Source organism: Copadichromis virginalis, linkage group LG20, assembly GCF_057382275.1.
Source record: "Copadichromis virginalis isolate Kocher_CV1m ecotype Utaka linkage group LG20, C_Virginalis_male_GT1.1, whole genome shotgun sequence".
Lineage (NCBI taxonomy): Eukaryota > Metazoa > Chordata > Actinopteri > Cichliformes > Cichlidae > Copadichromis > Copadichromis virginalis.
This window is the reverse complement of record NC_140637.1, coordinates 12,676,911-12,698,392: the sequence shown is the minus strand read 5'-3', so window position 1 is coordinate 12,698,392 and position 21,482 is coordinate 12,676,911. Positions and strand designations below refer to the sequence as shown.

Genomic DNA, 21,482 nt, shown 5'->3' with positions numbered 1-21,482 from the left:
CATCTCGCCTTACTCGGTAATGCCCAGCAAACAACCGGGCTCTTCATGTGGGTGGGGCATCGTCTATGTGCTACCCATTGGATGCACCAGAATTTACAATGCATCGGGAAAGTATTGACAGTGCTTCACCTGTTCTACATTTTATCATGTTAGTTTTATTTCAAAATTAATTAAATTCATGTGCCACCTCAAAACTTTGGTGAAAAGAGCCCATAGTGAAAAAGTGAAGAAAGTTTGCTTGAAATTCTTGCAAATTTAATTTTAAAAATGAAAATATAACATGGATATACTGTAACGAGTCCATAAAAAAACATATCAGAAACTTAGTTAATGGCATTGAGAATAAGATTGCTAGAATATTAGCGGCTTTATGGTATGAGACGTCTAGCAATCAGAGCCCCTCTGAGCCCAGCAATTTTCCTGCTTATCTCTAATTGGATCAGATTAAGCAGTCTGCTTTGTCTCTAAGACATTTCAATTACATTCACAACAAAGTATTCAAATTATATGTTCAGTCAGATTACTGAATAATCTGCCAATCACTTTATTGGTCTCATGTCTATGGAAATGAAATCTATGTGGGAAAAAAGAAACTGAAAATGTTCTTTAGAATCTTCCATAGCCAAATTAGCAGATTCAGTTAATCCGTACATATTGAAAGTTAGAATGGCCAAATTTTTAGCATTTATGTTTATGTTTTCTTAGTGAATCAAATGAGTAATCTACCGAAATAGCTGATCAGCTATTTTATCGGTGCATTGGGACCCACGTAAACCCAAATAAAGCTAACATTATATAGTGTTTAGCAACTGTTGGTAAATTATGGCAAATTAGATGAATCCATCTTTTTAAAAATATTAGTTACAAAAATAACAAAATGCTTTAATGTACTTTCTTGGCAAATCTCATTAGAGGCTTTAATTGGTACCTGAAGCCTGGGATCATCTTGGCAAAGCCTATAACCTTCTGAATGCTGTAGGACACCAGGTCAGCCAAGTGGGGCAGCATGGAAAGTTTTGTGTCCTCTTCACTGGAGTCTGGACTACTTGCGCCATCTTGGTACATCATTAACAGGTTGCTGAAGTTCATTTTGGTGTCCACTGACTCTGCTCAAGGAGGGGATTAGGAGACAAGTTGATAAAGGAGGAAGGGGGGAAAAGGGAACAGGGTGGGGAAGGAAGGGAGGGATTACAAGAAAACATTTAGAACGGACAGAAACAGCAAAGAGCAAGTTACCGGTTACACAGCGGAGATGGCAAGTGAGTTCACCTTGAACCGATGGGTTTAAATAATAAATGCACCAAAGACTTTTAAGTAATTTAATGAAAGGTATTAAGTGTATTCTGTTTGGCCGATATGGCAAAGAAGCAACAAATTCTAAAAAAGATTGACACACAGCAGCTCAAGATCAGTACAATCACTACAGCTTCACTGTGGAGCATCAGTGAGTCAGTATGACTAACAGTGGGCACAAGCACCCCTCATATTTCTTGTAACTGCAAATATGAGTATTCCTTTATTGGGTCTGTTTGTTTTCCACAGTGGGTATGATCCAGGAGCTCACTGACAATGCAGCTGGTGTGATACAACCGCAAAATGGAGCTTAGTTATTATTATTTTTAATCAATAGATCTCTTCACAGCTGGGTCCTTGTGTCCTAACCCTGATTGATAAAACACACAAGAGAAGAGGGACCCTTTATTGTCTCACCAAGTGAGTGGTTTAATGAGTCAGACGAGGCATCAGAGAGTGAGTGAAGAGAGGCAGCTCTGCTGGCACTGCGTGTAACCGGGCCTTCGCGTACCGGGGGCTGCAAACACACACGTAAACACAAGCATTAATATTACCCAGTGCTGCTTGGCTTGTTTTCATGGGCTCCAAAAGTCCAAGTAATCACAACACACCACAGGTCTGTGTCACAGGAGCAGGGACTGCTGGAACTGTTCTTTTTCTATTTGAGGTTTTACTCAGAATAGCAGTCGCAATAATAAAGTAATAAAGCTTCACATAATAGAATTAGAAATGTCAGGTTTGCCGCACAGTGTGCATGAACACCGTGTTCTGAAAATTTCCTGTATGTACTGGGGTTACCAAAAAAACAAAGAACAAGCAAAAACAGCCCCTGCCTCACCAGCAGCTGATGTAATCACTGATCACTGAAGAACACTTTGATGAATTTCAATAAAGCCCACGTTTCAACAACAGTGAACTATTAAACAGCTAACCTGGTCGGCACACATGGCACAACACTGTTGCTCTATTAGCTCTATTTTTGTATATAAAACAGTGACATTACCAAAAAGTACCAAAATCATGTTCTCAAATTCTCATTACTCATTCAAAAATATTTGCTTCATTGTTACTTATAATTATTTTCTGTGAAAAATATGCATAAGTGGAAACTGTGATTAAAGTATGTCACCTCACATATACATGTCCAGCTCAAGTCAGTGTAATTGTGTAAGAGTTAACGCTCAGTAATAATGAATGGGGCTTGCTGTGGTGTTAACACATTGCAGCAATTCCTGATGTTTTACTGCAGACAAATTTAATCTAATCATATTCATTAGGCACAAAGTAAAAGACAGATCTGATTCCATGCTTTCATCCTGTGTGTACCAGGTCATGACACATGACACCTGGTACACCCATAGTCATTTGGAAAACAAAATGAATTTGCTCCACTAATCATAAAGTGAGCTGTCACTGTCCTAGTAGGGCCTGCTGTGGTTTTACCCTGTATGGTCGTGGGTAAGGTGCTAGCCTTTTTGTACAGCTGACTCTACTCAGCAATTAAGACCAGAGAATAGAGAGCGCTAGTGCAGGGGTGTCAAACATAAGGCCTCCGGACCAGAGTCAGCCCAGCAAAGACTCCAGTCAGACCCACTGGAAGGCTGGAAAACGTGAAAGAGGGGCATACATTTTTGGACTTTTAACTGTAAGTTTTACAGTTTCTCCTCCCCCATGGTCGTTCATGCTAAATCAACTGAACTAAGTAGTACATAAACAATTACATGACAGAAATGTTTCTGTCATTAACCATCTATAGAAATATAGAAACTTTATGTTTTAGAAATACAGGAGACTCTGGGCAGTGAGCTACTTTTTTCTGTAATTTTGCACATTTTTCATGTCGAAACCTGAGACATGCAGTTAAAATTGCACATCTCAGTGATTTCATGTGTAGTTAAACATATTTGCACTGAAAGAGAGGAGATTTTCCTTTATCCCATCTTAAGGTCAAACTGGGCTTTATGTGGCCCATGACGCCAGAGAGGCTTTTGTTATGTTTTCTTTCTTTTGAAGGCGATAGCAGCTCGTCCATCTCTTTAAGTTTAATTATTCATTTTTTAAAACTTTAACAATTTTCCTTCCATGTCTCTTTTTTTCAAACCGGACACTTTTTACTTTCCCACACCCCTTGGACTTTTTCAGGAGAACTTAACAAGTGGGGGCTTGTCTCAGATTTTAACCCAGGACCTCTGGCAGGTGTGAAGAAAGAAAGTAACTTTTCACAGGACTAACCCTAAAGCGTGTGAAGTCAGAATAGGAGGCATCGTAGGTCTTGTGGTGAGCTTCCACCAGGCAGGAGATGATCCGAGCCTGTTCCTCATTCAGCCGGGGCCTCATGGCCTCTCGGGCTGCCTCCTCCTCTTTTCTCTTCGTTATCATGTCCCTTTTCCGTTGAACCTCTTCATCTGTCAGTATGACTGCAATGGAAGATAGAATAAAAGACACATCAAAACATTTTACAAAGAAATTATGAAAAAGAAGCAAAATCAAGTTAGGAGTTAAAGGAAAGCAATTCCTGTGTGGTACCTTAGATAATAGTTAAGGCATCATTACCAACTTTCATAGATGAAATCTGAGAAAGTCAGCAATAAAAGTAGCTAAGGGCGATGTAATGTAAGCCCCAAATATTTCCATCCCAGGTTACATTACCATTGCATCGCTTCAAGTTGGCAAGCAGAAGAGCCTGTCATGTCTCCTGTCTTTTCATTCAGATGATGCGGTTAATGTTAGATATTTAAGTGCCTTTTTCCTTATTCATGCTGCCCGACAGAAGCTGCAGGCAGTGCGGCGCAGTGGTGCACGAACAGAATAGACTTACTGCTTATAATGACTCTTGACTCGATGAGACGGTTGCTTGGGAATTCCTGGGTTTGCACGCACACGTTTTAGAGCCTTACATTGCTTTCTAATCAGAGACTATCAAAACATATTATTTACTACAGATTGCCGCTGACCTGCATTTGTCTGCTTTGGATTTTAAATATGATATACAATGACAGATGGCCGTGAATCCTCTGACAAAATCTGATCCCTTTGACTAGGCAAACCATGATAGATGGCGCTGATAAAATTGTATTAGAAAAAAAGATCACTGTCAACATTTCCTGAAGTGGCTAATCTCTGGTTTTACATTACAATAAAATGGTCCTGCCACAAGGGATTCATAAATACCATATTTGATACATGGGTTTTGTGAGTTTATGTAACATCTTGTCAGAAGTTTTTTTCACCCCTAAAAAACCCCATAAATGAATCGCAAAATAACACATTGCCGTAAATTACACAAAAATGCCAGCAATGGTAGCAAAAATGATACAAATTAAACTGATCATTAATTTCTTTTTTTTAAATTAAACAAAAGGTTCAATAAACACTCCAGTTTCAGTTTCTCTTTTAAATGAGCATCTGGATATTTGTCGAATTGAAGGGGCACCTGATTGTAATTTAAATTATTGAAGATAACGTTTTCAGAAATGCTAAAAATACTGGTAAATATTTTTACAGTTAGTATTTATGTTATCTGAAGTTGGAGCCCATGGGTCACTGTAGTCACTGCTGAAGCATTCCACTGACCTATGAATGCCTTGGCCCATATTATACCTTTGACTCTGCGCCATAGTAAACAATTACCCATGAAGAGCTCAACTGGGCAGACAGACAGTGTGATTGCCAGACAGGCTGCGACTGCCAAGAAGAGACAGACTGTCATGGCTGAAGCCCAAAAAGATGAAGCTGCAATCTGACAGCTACAGAAAAACTGTTTTGTTTACGTTTTATGCACAATTAATTTAGTCTAATCACATTATGCTGTTTTTTTTTAATTGTTTAGTATTTATAGCATGTGCAATTTTTAAAAGACAGGGAACTTTTGTAATTCAGCTGTAGCCTTTCTAATTTTAAATACATCTTTGGATCAAAGGTACAAGGATAGCAAATATTTATGTACTTTAGAGCTTAAGAGACCAATTATATGTCATGGCTGACTGTAAATTAAATAGAACTCAGAAAACACACACTTCATCTTGAATACTGGTTGTTTCCCTGGAAGTTGTAAACAACTAATTTTAAAGTGAACTTTCTGTAATTGCACCCTGGACTGCAACCACAGAAGCAGCGTTACATAATCAAATGATTGGGTGATGCAGAGACCAACGACAACAACAAATACTACTACTTGAGGCTTAAAAAGGCAATTCAATAAGCTTGACTGCTTAGCTAACTAGGTTTTACTAGGCTTTCATCTCTTTTAACTGACTGTAATTAATTAGGCTTTGGCTACACTCCGGTGTCCATCCAGTCACAAGCCAGGACTGTCTTGAACCACTCCTTGTGGTGAAGACATCCAAATAACTCAATCGTGAATGGGCACAATTTGGTCAAGTTTGGCACCAGCCGTCAAAGAAGCTATTCTAAAGCCCAGAACATGATTGAACCGGTTTCCAGCCAAGTTTGAGCACTGGATGGAATCATTAAGGCTTTCCACAAAAAACAACCAACCATCAAAGGAACATCTTGACCACCCCACAGCACTTGGCAGGCAGCAGCAGTTTACCAAAAGAAAGTTTGCTGTTTGTAAAGCCAGTGATTGGATGTGGTGAAGTGCCCAGAGTGGCAGAGGAGAGCAAAGAGAGAAAGGCTGAAAGAAAGAAAGGCAAACTGTGATGGGGGCAATTAATTAAAATCCAACAAGTTTTGGTCAACACCGGTCCTGTTCCCTGGCAATAAGCGAGCAGCAGAGTGCCCCTGTGGTGGAGGCCCAGAGGTTCCCAGCAGGCTTATTCATAAACCAGCCAACCAACCACTTAAACACAATTGAGACTTCTAATACTCCAATTTGGTGAGATATATGTAGAGCTGGGCGATATGAGATTTTTTCATATCACGATATGTTTTTTTCATTTCAGGCGATAACGATATCTATCACGATATAAGCCAAATAACTATATTTGTAAGATTTAAATGTGCCGTTGCTCACAAGTAAAATGTGAAATAATCAGCAGCTTGTTTTTATTTAAATATTTATTTCCCATAATAAGTTCAACAGGGTAGATGTACTTAAGGAACATGAGACTTTTTCAGATAAATAAAGGCAAATATTGCAAACTACACAAAAGGCAGCCGCTAAAGCGTTTAAGTTTCAAAATAGAACAAACGAAACAGACTAAATTGTCAATTCCACTTAGAAACAAAATATTAATTCTAAAAATAAATCTTAGTTTGTTTTACAGAAGATCAGACAAAACTGACTAACTTTTGTCAATATCAAATAAACTGAGAACTAAAAGGAAATTCTCAATCTCTCCTTGTATAGCTGAGCTTTTCAAACACTTTTAACAGTTACTTTAGTCTGACAAAAGCCGAATGACGAATTAGCGCTTCCAGTCAGAGACTGAGGCTACGTCCACACGTACACGGGTATTTTTGAAAACGGAGATTTTCCGTTTTCGTTTTAAAAAATAATCCCGTCCACACATAAAGGGAGAAATGAAGGAAAACGCTGCTATGAACATGCCAAAGCAGCAGGTGGCGCTAGATTCCTAACCGTGCAGAAATGTTGGCCAATCAGAAGTCTAGAAGCCTCGGTGGGAAAAAGTAAACAAAGCTGCGGCATAGAAGCAGAACCGAGTCGTATGTGTGGAGGGACAGTAACTGTGTGTATATGTAAGCATTTAAACACTGCAGAGAGTAGAATTAACAGTAACAGTATTGTAGAAATTCATTTCACCGAAACAATAACGTGGCGCACAGTGTGACGCATGCACCAGTTTATTGTATTTCCAGACTTGCTTTCGGCACAATTTACAGTGCACCCTACTCTGTTTTTTGTCAGACTTGAAATAGCCGAAATAACTTCACACTACGGAACTTCTATGGCTCTTCCGTTCGACAATCTCTCCGGCGTTGGAACCATCATCTGTTTTCTCTTCGGTCACGCTCGGTTGATTTTTCTAGTCGGCACACTCATTTCCTCCATTACGCGCTGGCTCCATTACCCGCTGGCTGCTTCCCAAACAAACACACGTGCGGCTTGGCACTTGTGCTGTATGCAACAAGTCACGCGACGTGACGCTGCGGCTGTGATTGGTTCGGCTCTGCGCTACTTAATTTGGATTGGCTGACCTTTTTTTTTTTTTTTTTTTTTTTAAGAGGACAAGAGCGGCGAGGTCTATCGCGATAGCTTAATTTCTCTATCGAGTAAAAGTTATATCGCGATACATATCGTTATCGTTCTATCGCCCAGCTCTAGATATATGTCAAGGTGGTTCTGGTGACCAATACTGTTGCAGCACTTACTGCACTTACTATTTAGAGAGGAAATAGCCCATTAGATTCATGACGATGAAGCTGGGAGATCAAGCTTTTAGTTTTGGATCCACACCATTTCCCTCTGTTTAACATGTTTGGTCCACAAAGTGAGCATCTGGCAATTCTGGTTACATCGAACAAGAGTAAAGGTTGTCAAAAGGACAGAATACAAAAACATTAGAGAAAGGGTGAAGAATTTAAATTAGGGAACTGATGGGCTTGGCAACAGCAGGCGAGAATCCAGCCACCTAAACGGTAAAATGTTTCAGAAATTCTCCTTAACTTCTAATCCTGTTACAAATAAGCACCCACCCAAGGATAAGCACACAAAAATACACAAACACTGCAAGTATTATGACACACACACACAGGCGTGGGGGAGGGGTGTCCTGGCATCCACCTAACCTCTGTCAAATAAGGACAGCATAGGGGTGTTTACTATGAACTCAGCTGGCACAAATACCAGAGGGCAAACACACACACGGAGTTCTAATCTGAATGGCGGTGAAGCTTAGACAAAGCCGTCAGAATAAAGAGGATAGAATACAGAGAAAGAAACACATACACACCAACACTGATGCTAACTGAACTGTGTGAATGAAAAGACTCGTTCAAATTCATTTATTACATGTTATCCTCAAAAACAAAAGAAAAAAAAACCCAAAAAAATCCTGAAACCTAATCCTTATGTTATTTTATTTCCATGGAAATAAAAGCTGACAAAGACATATTATTTTTTTATGAAAATACTTTTGAGTCAGAAGTTTTAACGCAACCGCAGCGAGGCCGCCTGATGAAATAAATCACAAACAGCTGGGATTGGCGCATAAGAACCGCATGGAGATATATGCACAGAACGAGTTATCAGAGTTATCTTCTTTGTCATACAAGCAAAATTACCCTAAAAACAATGCTTTGAAAACTACTACGAGCACTTGTTTGTTCTCCTTTATCAACTCGACATATCACTTTAAATAAATAAAAAATAAATAAATGTTTGAGTAGATAGAATGCTGTATCTGGCTCTGTGTTGGGATCAGTTTGAATTTTCAGTAATCTGCGGGTATGTTATCACAACAAAGACACATCAGTAAAGATAACTGTACTCTTTTATAACTGGAGGTACACACAGCAGTCCATATACACTTTGATCTTATCTTCTACAGGGTGGGCCATTTATATGGATAAACCGTAATAACATGGGAATGGTTGGTGATATTAAAGTCCTGTTTGTGGCACATTAGTATATGTGAGGGGGCAAACTCCTCAAGATGGGTGGTGACCATGGTGGCCATTTAGAAGTCGGCCATCTTGGATACAACTTTTGTTTTTTCAATAGGAAGAGGGCCATGTGACACATCAAACTTATTGGTAATGTCACAAGAAAAACAATGGTGTGCTTGGTTTCAACATAACTTTATTCTCTGATGTAGAAACTTGTAAATAACTCAAGAAAGAAGCCAACTGTATGTATGTTGCTGAAGCTCCAAGGTGCATACACTACGTAATTTTTATTCAATTCAATTTTATTTGTATAGCGCCAAATCACGACAACAGTTGCCTCAAGGTGCTTTATATTTCAAGGTAGACCCTATAATAATACATACAGAGAAAACCCAACAATCATATGACCCCCTATGAGCAAGCACTTTAGCGACAGCAGGAAGGAAAAACTCCCTTTTAACAGGAAGAAACCTCCTGCAAAACCAGGCTCAGGGAGGGGTGGTCAGCTGCAGTGACCAGTTGGGGTGAGAGAAGGAAGACAGGATTTTATATTGTACAATACTGCATGCATTTTTGCATGCACTCTTGTACATGTTATCTATTGATAATATATTAATATTTTTAACAGTTACTCTATTCACAGAATGCTAATAATCTGACTCGATTCAGTCGCGTGAACTGGGCTTTAGTGTCAAGCTTGCTAGCATACAGTCCTGCTACATTTCTTTTCAGTGTCAATGACACAATTGCAGTTGGTATTAATACGTCTCTTCTATAACAGATTTATCATTACCAAAGATCTGAGGCTTTAACATAGCATACAACGGATATTTATTTGGAAAAATTGCTTCGCAGGCACAATAGAGACAAGCAGAGCAGCTGTAATTCCCAGTAGTGAATACAGTGGGCTGCGTTTTCCCCACAAACCTGTGTATAAGCTCTGACAAAGAGACCATTTTATCCACATAAGAGTCCCTGTCGCTCTCTAACTTCTCGCTCTCTCTTCGCTCTTCTTTCATCAGACACAAACAGACACTGCAGTGTAGTATGTCTATTTATGGTGAACACGGTGGCAATCACCAGTCTGAATTGTGCCCTCTTACACACACACACACACACACACACACACACACACACACACACACACACACACACACACACACACACACACACACACAGTCTTTTTGTGAATGAAATGGAAGCTCAACAATTCTGTCTCTTTGAAGAAAGCGAGCCATTGTTGAAAAGTACTTTAACCCCTCCTGGCTTCCTTCCTTCTTTCCTTCCTTCCCCCCTTCCTTCCTTCCTTCCTTCCTTCCTTCCCACTTGCTCTCTTATTTACCTCTTGTCATCTACAACTTGTTACAATTATGCTCATGCAGTGATGCTGGCGGTACTTTCTATTACTATATAGTTAGTTTTAATGTGACTGAAATGCACACTGGCTTGTAACATTAAAGTCCCTATTTTTCATTTAAATAAGTTGGATGCAGGACCGTTGATGTAAGCACTGTATAATATGATCGTTTGTAAACATGCAAAATAACTATGGTAGCCACTGCGCATCAAATGCTATTTTGTGTTAACAAAAGGTGAGGTGATGGCTCATTTTCCCTTGACAGCACCTTCTTCTTGTGTTACACCCAGGCCTGCTGCTGCATGCATAACCAACACAGTTAAATGCAGAACACTATCAAACTGAAAATATAAGACAATATTACTTCAGTAACTGATTACAATGCTTTAATCCTACCAACTAAACTTCACTAACTACAGAAGCCCTAATCTGGAAGGCTATAAGGAGAATTAACAACATTATTAAGTTCAGCAACAATCTGACCCACGACTGAGTTTGCCATATGGTGCAAACCTTATGATATCTACTTCCTATAAATCTGATCAATTTACACCAAAACCATTTATGCTATTGGCTGATTTTCCATCCCAGCTACAGAAATAAAATAATTATTACAGATCAATTGTCTTTTGTGCAGCGGTGGCCTTGGTTTCTAATTTAAGCAGTGACACAGAAGCAGCATCAGACCAGCTGCTCAGTATCTCAGATACGAACATGAATATTACATCAAAGGTAAGTCAAGCAGGAGCAAAGCTGTTAATGCTCGCTTTAATATCAGCCTCAGTATCACTCTGCAAAGGCATATATCAAAGTCCAGCACAAACATCAAATAATAGCATGATTTTTAATCATAATCGTGATCTTGAAGCTATCGTAATTTTTCCATCTATAGTCATATAATTTATAATAATGTAATTTATAAAAAGAATATTATTTCAGTGTATCTTACTGAAATAAAAAAGTGCTTTGTCTATATGCCCATTTGTTTATATGCTTTGTCCTCATTAACAAAGCATATATTCAACCCCACAGTTGAATATATAAACCAGCAGGTTTCACTCTGATACCCAGCCCAGTAACTTACAACTAATCATTAAAAAAAAGGATCACTTACATACAAGATACTTTAGTCATGTTTTACATGTCAAGCAATGGCACCAACAACATAAGTGCTGTTAGACTATTAGAGGTCATAAATATCAACTTACACTCTTTCATCATGCCGATGTCAATGCAGCGTTTAAGACGACAGGCCTGGCAGTGACGCCGGTTGTCCTTAGTGATGGTGCAGCTCCCGTTAAATGGACAGGTGAAGGAAGCTTTACGTTTCATGCTGCGCCTATGAAGAGCCACAAAGAATCAGTTACTCATTTGGGATCATTTATTATTTATAACATAAGCGATATACTACTAAAAACAGGCATTTCTGGTGATAACCCAGCAACAGATGAACTGTACATACTACTGAAATGTAGACATCCAAAATTTTAAAGTTAAAAAGAGAAGGCCTAAACCAAAAGATTAAATCCATTTTATACTGTACAGATATACTCTGTGGTGCCAAAAACATGATTTGCTGGGACATGAATAAAAAAAAAAATCCTTTTAGTTTCACAACATTTCTGAAACTGGGACATTTGGTCTCTTAAGTCGTGTGGGTTACATACTTCTGTGATGAGATTAAGATCTGAGTTTGAAGACAAAGATAAGAAACACAATACAGATGAATTGAGTTGTTTCCGAGCAGTTTTTGTGGTTTGGTGTGGCACCTTGTGGGGAAGCCACAGCTTGTGTAACCATGGGTGTTGGTTAGCAACAGTGTTTAAGTGGGTGGTGCGCAACAAAGTAACATCCACATAAATACCAACAGGCAACGTTTTCCATTGTAACAAGACGGTCATTTACTTCAGCTGTCAGTGATTTTCACACTGTGGCTGAATAGTATACATACATTAAAATATCACTGTTTGAGTAATGGGTAAGAAAAAGGAGAAGAGAGATGAGGAAGAAAATGAAAAATAACAGGACTGTGGTGAACACTGAATAATTTATAATCTTCTGAAAGCACTGCAATCGTTGTCATGCAGCCAGGCAGAAACAGACAAACTGTACCTCAGTGTCAACAATAATGCACTCTTCATTAACATGCAGGCAGTAATATCTACAGTTATGATGTAAATTGGCAATGTTCAATAAACAGAATGATCATTTTCTTTTCCCATAAGCTATTGAATATACAACTTCATTTATTTTAAACTAGCAAAACCCAGAAGTATACAACAGAAGGTCCCTTTGCTGTTTGAAAGTAAAAACATAACAGCTTTTATTTCTTATCTCAAACTTCTTATTTCTAAGTTTCACTATTTTAACTTGATTAATGGTCCTTTTGGCAGAAATGTGCAAACAACATTATTAAGGGGGCAAACAAACCCCCAAACCAGAGACTGAAATACCCAGCAGGATGTATTCACATTGCCTGGACCCAGAAACACCCTACACTCAGCAGAAACATACACCAAAACGCAAAACAGACAACATGCAAAAACATCAACTGAAGTATGAAACTCACCTGAAGAACCCTTTGCAGCCCTCACAGGTCATGGCATTGAAGTGGAAGCCGGTGGCCTTGTCCCCGCAGACGCCACAGATCCTGGGGGCATTGCGATCGAACTCCTCCGGCCCGACCACTGACGTCGTCACCGTCATGGGCTCCATCACTAAGGAGAAAAGGGAAAAGACAGTAGAGGTTACCACTGCGGCTCCATGCTGTCTTGGTCACAAAAATTCAAAAAGACATTAAAGTCAGCATAAATACTCTAAGCACAGATCCATAAAAAAGCCAACCTCAAATAAGCTTAAAAATCTCTTTGCCTGTGTCTTCTGTGGGAGTCTTTGACTGTGTGCTCGACAGAGAGGTGAAGTGTGTATTTTTCTCTCTTATACAAACAGGTGTTGGGTTATTAGCATATTTAGCAAAAGGCATTGACAGTCACACTCTGCATTGTGCAGCTATTGGCTGAATGAGTCTGCAGGGACAGCCACAGCCACAGCCACAGCCACACACACACACACACACACACACACACACACACACACACACACACACACACGCCTCAAGAATTTTCAAATTACTGTGTTAATGGCAAAAAGAATTAATGACAGAACAGCGTACATTTGAAGAGGCTGTGAAAAGACTGATGCATTTAATACTGCCAAGATGAAACATTCTCTGCCATCGGAATTTTTCCAGCACATCCACCATCTGGCTTTCCTCTGAGAGATATGCAGGAGTAGTGTAACAAAAAGTTACTGGCAACTGTGACCAAAATAATACCAGCAACAGTCTTTTTTTTCTCCAAATGCAACTTTGTCTAAAGTCTGACTAAGACCAAGACTTTCTGGACGACAGTGCCTCTATTTATAGATTTTGTGGGGTGGATGATTTTAAAATGATAGACACCAAATCTCCCCCCTTATGAACCAGCATGTAAACTAGCACAATTGCCCACAATCATCACGAAAACACCATTTAAAGCAAAAATGTTTGGAGGAATGGTGCTCCACCCATCACCGTATGGGTTTCCAGAGATTTGAAGAATCAATGACAAGAATCACTAAAGCTGTTTTTGTGGCCCACTAACTTAATAAATCGCTTGATGTTTTTCATTTAATTTAATTCCCCATTCATCTGTGCATTGATTAAAGTATTGTATTTTCATCAAGTCAACTCATTTGGCTTAATGGTTAATATTTCTTTTTCTCTTTGTGTTAAAAAGATGTCAATTTTATTTATTCACTGTTTTCGCAGTGCACATATGACAAACACCCCGCTACTTATGCAAGTCTTAAAAAGCATTAAAACAGAACATAAACTTTTTACCGCCTTTCATGTTCATTCTATGACATGTTTATTGCGCCTTTAGACTCAAATTGAATTTCTCTTTAAACTTTTTATGATTCTGTCTTCACTGTCTTTGTCCCCTTGTGTTGCCTATGTAATAATCGTATAGATAGTGGTGTTGACTTCCAAGAGTAAAATTTGAAACATGTTGAAATTAATTTGATTTTTAAGAATAAAGTTCTTGAAAAAAGTGAAACAAAACTGTAGAAAATACAAGGAAAAAAACAAAGATGGAGATTTCAATGTGACATATAAATGAGTAGTGTGTTGGAGCCTGCTGATAAACAGCACTACAGAGGGGGAGGTCAAGTTAGGGGAAGACAACAAAATGAGGACAAAGAGAGGAGGGGGCTGCATGCACTGAAGTAAGGAGCAGCAGGAGTCACGTGGCTGCAGAATATAGCCGGGGAGGAGCTGACGTTCATAGAAGTAGAAGCTGTAACACCAGTTCCCAGGAAAACATAAACCCATAGACACGTGAGCTGGGAGCTTCTGGCTGTGAAGGCATCACTCCACTTACCCAGAATACACTGTAGTGGGAGTGCAGGTCACACACCAGCAAACATACAAACATACTTAATACTGAAGGAATATTACTTTAACACACGTTCACCATCTAAACCTGGCTCGTATGTATCGGTGTTTACATATCAGTGATTTCCTCTAACAGTGCGTGTGCATGTGTGTTGGGGTGGTTGGATAGGACAGATCTGCACACACACATACACACAAACACACACACAGACACAAGACCTCCACCATTAGTCATCCTGTCACAAAAACAGCTTTGTTTACTGATGTAGCAGCAGGTGAATAATGAAATAATTAGAGAAGGTAAAGCAGGGAGACAGTGTGTCAAACCTCTCAACAGATCTAAAAAACAAAAAACACCATAACAACCTGCACTTTCATTAATAGCGCTGATTAACAACAATGCGATTCAGCCGCAGGTATGTAATTAACAACTCAAACGGTACTTCTCCTTTAAACACTTTCCCCCTTTTGTGTTTTCTCTCGTTTGTCATTTGTAACACTGCTTAATAACTGTCATTTTATTTATTCACAGCGAGCATGATTAGCTGATAGAGATGACAGCCCCGTTTTCTTCTTTTTTCTCTTGTCCCTCTCCTTTTTTCTTTCTTTCTTTTTTTTTTTACCTGGCAGGTTATTCAGTCTCTCCTCTTGTCTAATCCTGTTACTGAAACCACCTTAATCTCATCATCATTATCTTTCCTTTAAAACAGCAGTTAGATCTGCAAATCACTTTTTCCACAAATCTGGAATCATACTTGAAATGTGTGATAACTAAGATCAGCATAATTGATGGAATAGTGCTACCGCAGTCTGCCAGAAGTCTTTGTGCTTTGTTTGGATTCATTTTAGCAATTTTCAGGGTTTTGCACGCTTACTAGGTATAAACTGGTTTAAACATTTGATAAACATTTACACTCCTAAAACAAACTGAACTGGATTAAGGGAGCTAACACAGGCAATATTTCTGGACAAAACAGTTCAGCTGTGAATAATGGATTCTAACTATGAATACAATTTTGCCATGTTGCCTTAACCCCCCCCCCCCCCACACACACACACACACACACAAAGACATTTTACAATAGCACTGAATATAATATAGCATTTTTGTAAAGAAATATATGAATGTGAATATCTGACTCAGTCACCTCATATTATTTTTATACCTCAGTTACTTTATATTTCTTACTATTTATATTCAAACTACCAAGACATAGAATGAATAATGTCTTCCATGTATAAGTGAATCTATGCTGTTTTTGAAACGAAAGCCCACCCCTGCTCACCACACTATTAGAGCCGTGTGACTCCCATCTCACTGTAAATACTCAGTAACAGAATTCAATGGTAAATCAAATGTGTACCAAACAATCATTTTACTAAATGTTATCCAGAAGAGTCATTAAAATTTCATGTCCCGGGTGTGTACATACATAGACTGAGGCATGAAAATAAACCAAAAAAGGTCTGATCTTATTTATGCATCACAGCATCTTGAATTTAATGACTTAAATAAAACAGAAAGACGCGAACAGGACACCAGTTCTAGAATCTCACTGTTCTTTTAAGGACTTCTCAAGTATATAAATATATAGGAATATAAGCCAATTTACATTGTTTGTGGCTTCTTTTCCCCCCCTTCTTTTTTGTAATTAACACTCCAGCATCAGCTGTAAAAACACATCCACAATGCCTCTGAGGGCCATACAGATGACATCTAATGTCAACAGATGAAATATGTAGTGAGGGGGGATAAACAGGCTAGATTACAGTAGCTGTTTATGCTGATGCTGATGCAATTATCCTCTGTGAAGCAGTGGGCAGTGCAGCTGAGAGCCATCTAGTCTTGTTAAAAATTCAGCAATCCCCTCATCGTATGTAAAAACTAGTTTCACAAAGCAGGCTTTAAAATCCCATAGCAGTGCATCGTACAGAACAAACACTCACCAAGAGGACATTTAAAATTCTTTACCGAATCACTACTTTGTGCTTGCTCATAACATAAAATACACTGAAGCTTTTTCAAAAGCGGCAGTGCCACACAGCTTTTAAAAACAACATCTATTAAAGACGCAGGCAGTAAAGGTCAGCGCTGCAGTACACCTGTGGTGATTACATGAGGGTGTTTGCTTCCAGTTGTAAAACCACATTTTAGTCATTTTTGATTACTTTATTAATTATGCACCTCAATGCACTTACGCTGATTTATAACTATTTCTAAAAATGGTTTTTACAGCCTATGATGTTAACACATATGAGAAGAAAAGAATTATTTTACCTGTGAAATGGATGAAAGAAAAAAACAACTAAAAGAGCTATGAGTGATGATAAAACTGAAGACCAATAAATACAACCTCTTGCGTAGGAAAACACTCTACTGGAATAAAGCCCGCCCACAACAGTTCACCACAGGGTGGGTACGGTTTTTCTTTTACTCCAGCTTCCCTTCTATCATAAATCACATTTTCTACTTAGACAGATCTTTATATCCTACATGCTGCTAAAACAGCAAGACCACATGGTTGTGGTGGAAGAAACAGAAATGTGCCACATTCCCTGAAAAAATGGGCAGATGTGATTAAAATTTTTGGTCTTAATAGAGAAATAGGGTTGCTGGGATGGCCAGTGTATCTCCCACGCTTCCTTCCAGCATTGTTAGACCATAAATTCAGGGAGTGGTCCAGGCATGGAATCACTGCAATCTGTAAGATAGTTAAGCATGGGGAGCTGATAAATTTTGAGGACATGTGTCAGATTTACGAGATCGGCAGGGAAGATTTTTATCGTTACCTACAGGTTCGGAGCTTCTTCCGGAAGGAAATTAGAATGCTTGACACAGATGCTAGTGGGGTGATCCAAATATTTATGGATGCTTATGGTGAGAACATTATAAGAAGTACTATAGGCAAAATGTACAGAAGTTTTATAGCTATGAAAAAGACCTCAACAAGACATGTCAGTCGTCGATGGGAAAAAGAAGCCGGTATAACTATCTCAGAGGAAGATTGGTTGCGGATGTGGAAGAATGTGTTATCTACCACAAATTCTTTAACATGGCGAGATTTTGGATGGAAGAATTTAATTAGATTATTCATCACACCAAAGCAGAAATCCAAAATAAGTGGTTCAGGCGCTTCATGCTGGAGGGTGTACGGGGAGGTCGCTGCAGGTTGCATCCATGTCTTCTGGTCATGCCCTAAACTGAAGACCTGGAAGTAGCACTGGACTTCTCCTTTAGTACCATGTACCTTGGGAATATCCCTGAGGATATAAATAAAAGAGACTCATACTTACTGAAAATAATTATGGTTGCATGCAAAAAGGCAATTATTAAACGTTGGTTACAGACAAGCCGCCCCACACGGAAGCTGGTCATAGACATTATTAACACAATTCATCGTATGGAACCGATTACCCTCTCACCGCGGCTACAGAAGGAGAAAGGAGAGAGACTTTGGGAACGATGGGCTCGTTATACGTCACGAGACTAGAAACTGATACCTCTGTGATGCAGAGGGACAGCTGCGAATTTGTTTGAATGGAACATGCAACTGTGTAATATGTAATATATGTAAGTAAAATAAGGCGTTGTGTATTTTGGAATATGTGAACATATGTGAATGTGTTGGTTTCCTTTGCCCTCTTTATTTCTGTATGTAAAATAAGATGAAAATCAATAAAGAGAAAGTATAAAAAAAAAGATTTTGCCCAGACATGCCATCTAAGCTCCAAAGGGGAGTTCTTCTAGTAACAGTGACTGAAATACATGCACAGATTAACAAAGACTTAGGTGGAACAGTAAGGCAGACTGGCTTTCTTAAAAAATCTTAAAGTCAATAAAAATGTTTGACTTGTTTGATCAGAATCATAACACATCACATGCTGCTGTAGTGTTTTACAGATACTGAAACTTAAAGCTGGCACTAACTGAGCACAGCAGATAAACTTAATTCCTACCACCTACACTGCTGCTGCTGACCTTTGATCTGGTGTAAACATCAAGAAAAAAGAACAATAAAGGGATCAATAAAGTATTACAGTATTACACTCTTTGAGTGACTAGTTGAAAAATAACTTTTACCACACAAACACTAACTTCTGAACTTCAGAATACTTGAAGCTCCTGAGAAGATGCATAAAATTAGAGATGTGCAATCCAACACCAGTGTAACTCCTACCAGACTGAATGTGGACACAGCATGTTAATGAACCATAGTAACAATAAAGTCTAAACCAGTGTTAATTTCAATTGAAAGCAAGCAACTTTCAATGGTTAAAAACATGACAAACCTGTACACTTTATATTTTACTTAACTGAGCCTTAGATTTGCTCTACTATAATCTTATAATATTCAGTCGACTAAAACTAGAGTAAAATATTGTCAAAATATTCTGTCAAAATTAACCAGAATCTATTTGACAATATTTTACTCCGAAACACAACTATGCACTGCACACTGTAATGCCATTTTAAAATTATGAAGCAGTACATCAACATCAACTGTCCTGTATTTGTTGCATGTACGCTGAGGTTCCTCTCCCTCTCGGCTGTCTAAGGTGGGGCATTCTTAATAACAACATTGGGCTAAATAGTTCAACAAAATACTTTCCATCAGCATTTTCTTCTGGTTAACAAAATCTTGCAAGGCTTAAGAGGGGCCTAACATTTTCCCTCCGAATAGTTTCACTTCAAAGCTGAGCAGAAAAAAGTTTTTTGTTGTTCTTTATATGATATAGTGTGAACTCCTCTATACGCGGCACTACAGGGAACATGGCCTACTTTTACTACCAGCTGCCTCACAGTGGGCCTCACTAGAAGCTAACTGCCATAAACTCTAGTCCACTACATCACAACAGAGCAGCAGCTGAGCCGGAGCTTTAACTCGTACACATACTCAAAAATCCCACAACTCGAAAAATAAATGACTACTTCTAATGTTTCCTCACTCTGGTGATATACAGAGACTTCTGGCTGTGTCACCTCAGGGCTTGACTGGTTTTGTTTACTGAGCTGGAAAGTGAGAAACTACAAGTTACAGTTTTTCTCAAATGTTAAAACACAAAAGCCAATCCTGTAACCCAAATGACCAGTAGTCTAAACACATTTACTAAATGTAGCCACCATATTCCAGTACCATAAACACATGTCACATGAAGACACAATTCACAAAACACAACCCCCTGTACTCATAAATCTAAACACATCTTTCCTTGCTAAAACACATGTTGCAAAACAACTCTGCTCATATCCTCAAATGAAAGCCCATGTGATGCAAAATGCTTGCCACAGTCACCAACCTTTGAACACAGGGAACACACCTGGCGTCATTCACTACACACAATGACTCAAAATTGAAGACACTTGTTGCTAATGCTGTACCCACATGTAAAAGCAAGTTCAGAGTGCACAGTATGCTGAAGGTTCCAAACAAACACAATGGATGAAGGCAGAGTCAGGGGAAGAGGAATTTGATGCAGAGGAGGGAGAAGAGCTGGCCCTGGAAGAAGAGGAGCAGGCCAATGAGGAAGAGGAGTTCAAATGAGAGGAGGAAGAGGAGCGACCAACGAGGAAGAGGAGAAGGCCAACATGGGAGAGGAGAAGGTCCAGGAGGGAGAGCAAGACAACCTCGTACCATCATTACGGACGAGATGCGAGCAACAGCTCAGCGACATGATGCCGCACAGTGATTGTGGTGTGTGTGTGGTGTGAATAACGTAAATAAAAAAACTTCACACCCTGTTCATGTTTTCAAGATTACTGTTGTGTGCAATAGATTCTGTTTTTGCATTGAGTTGTGTTACAGTAGTGTACGTACATGCAGGATTTTCTATAGATTTATACTACTCATATGAAACTCACAAATCTAAATGCCTAATCCTCTGCAGAGATCTACGACGATCCGTTACTGTATAGTTTCTAAAATATGCATTGGCAGTTATGAAACAAAGAACCTTCTCACAAATTGAGCATTGTGTTTTCAATTGTTTTGCTGTAGTGTGTAATGCTGTGTATAGTGTTTACAGTTTTGACAGCTTCGAGCTGCTCTCTTGGTGTGGGAGTTTGAGTTTTGCAGTGGGAAGGTGTGGTTGTGTTTATGTAGCTTTAGAGAAGGGTGTTGTGTTTGGACATTGGGGGACCTGGTGGTAACGTTTGTGAAATGTGTTTTAGCATTTGAGAAAAACTGTAAATTTTGTTTGACAAGGTGGGTTTTCTCTTTAAAAATTTCAGTCCAAAGACATTTGATTCCCATTTGGCTCCATGAATCCTGGACATCAAAACATACAGAGGGAGGTGGGTGATTTTATGATCTTATATCAAAGACAATCTTGACATATGATCTATGTTTTAGACACATTATGAAATAAATTGCAGTGCTGTCAAAACATTCTCCTGCAAAAGGAACAAGAAGAAAGACTGTTTGTGACAGAAACAGGCTGACCTTCAATGCAAACACTAGGTAAATAGTGGATTGAAAGACAACTATAGGTAGAGGTATGATGGTGCTATCTGGTGAGCAGAATCGGACTTTCAGTGAGCTCAGAAATCAAGCTCAGTGGAGGATGAAGTGCCAAAGGACTCATCACACAGGCTTAGAGAACGATTGGCAACTGCCTGGGAACCACCGGTCTCTATGGAAAAATGAGTGTCTATTGCCGACTGGTCTCTGGGTCTATGTGACTGGGGCCTAAAGGGCCAATATTATGGGGGAAATAAACAAACTCAAAGCAGCAGGTACGTTTAATAAATGTAGACACTTTAGAATGTAGAAACTAGACAATAAATTCTTGAGTTATAACCAAACATTGTTTGTTAACAGAAAACTGAAAGTTTCTGAAAAATTGAGAAAACTAATTCTGTTCAAGGCT

The 21,482-nt window shown here is 39.0% G+C and overlaps 1 protein-coding gene across 1 annotated transcript in view; it reads right to left on the bottom strand.

The window, feature by feature from the left end:
- The window catches only part of LOC146684441 (vitamin D3 receptor A), an 83,055-nt gene that overhangs the window by 12,559 nt on the left and 49,014 nt on the right, over nt 1–21,482 (bottom strand). Inside the window, exons 2-6 of the mRNA XM_085443122.1 lie at nt 12,750–12,897; nt 11,389–11,519; nt 3,526–3,710; nt 1,711–1,810; nt 929–1,106 (exon numbers count right to left, since the gene is read on the bottom strand). Of these exons, the coding sequence (XP_085299248.1) occupies nt 929–1,106; nt 1,711–1,810; nt 3,526–3,710; nt 11,389–11,519; nt 12,750–12,895 (740 nt within the window). The 5' untranslated portion in view covers nt 12,896–12,897. The remainder of the gene's footprint in view (nt 1–928; nt 1,107–1,710; nt 1,811–3,525; nt 3,711–11,388; nt 11,520–12,749; nt 12,898–21,482) is intronic.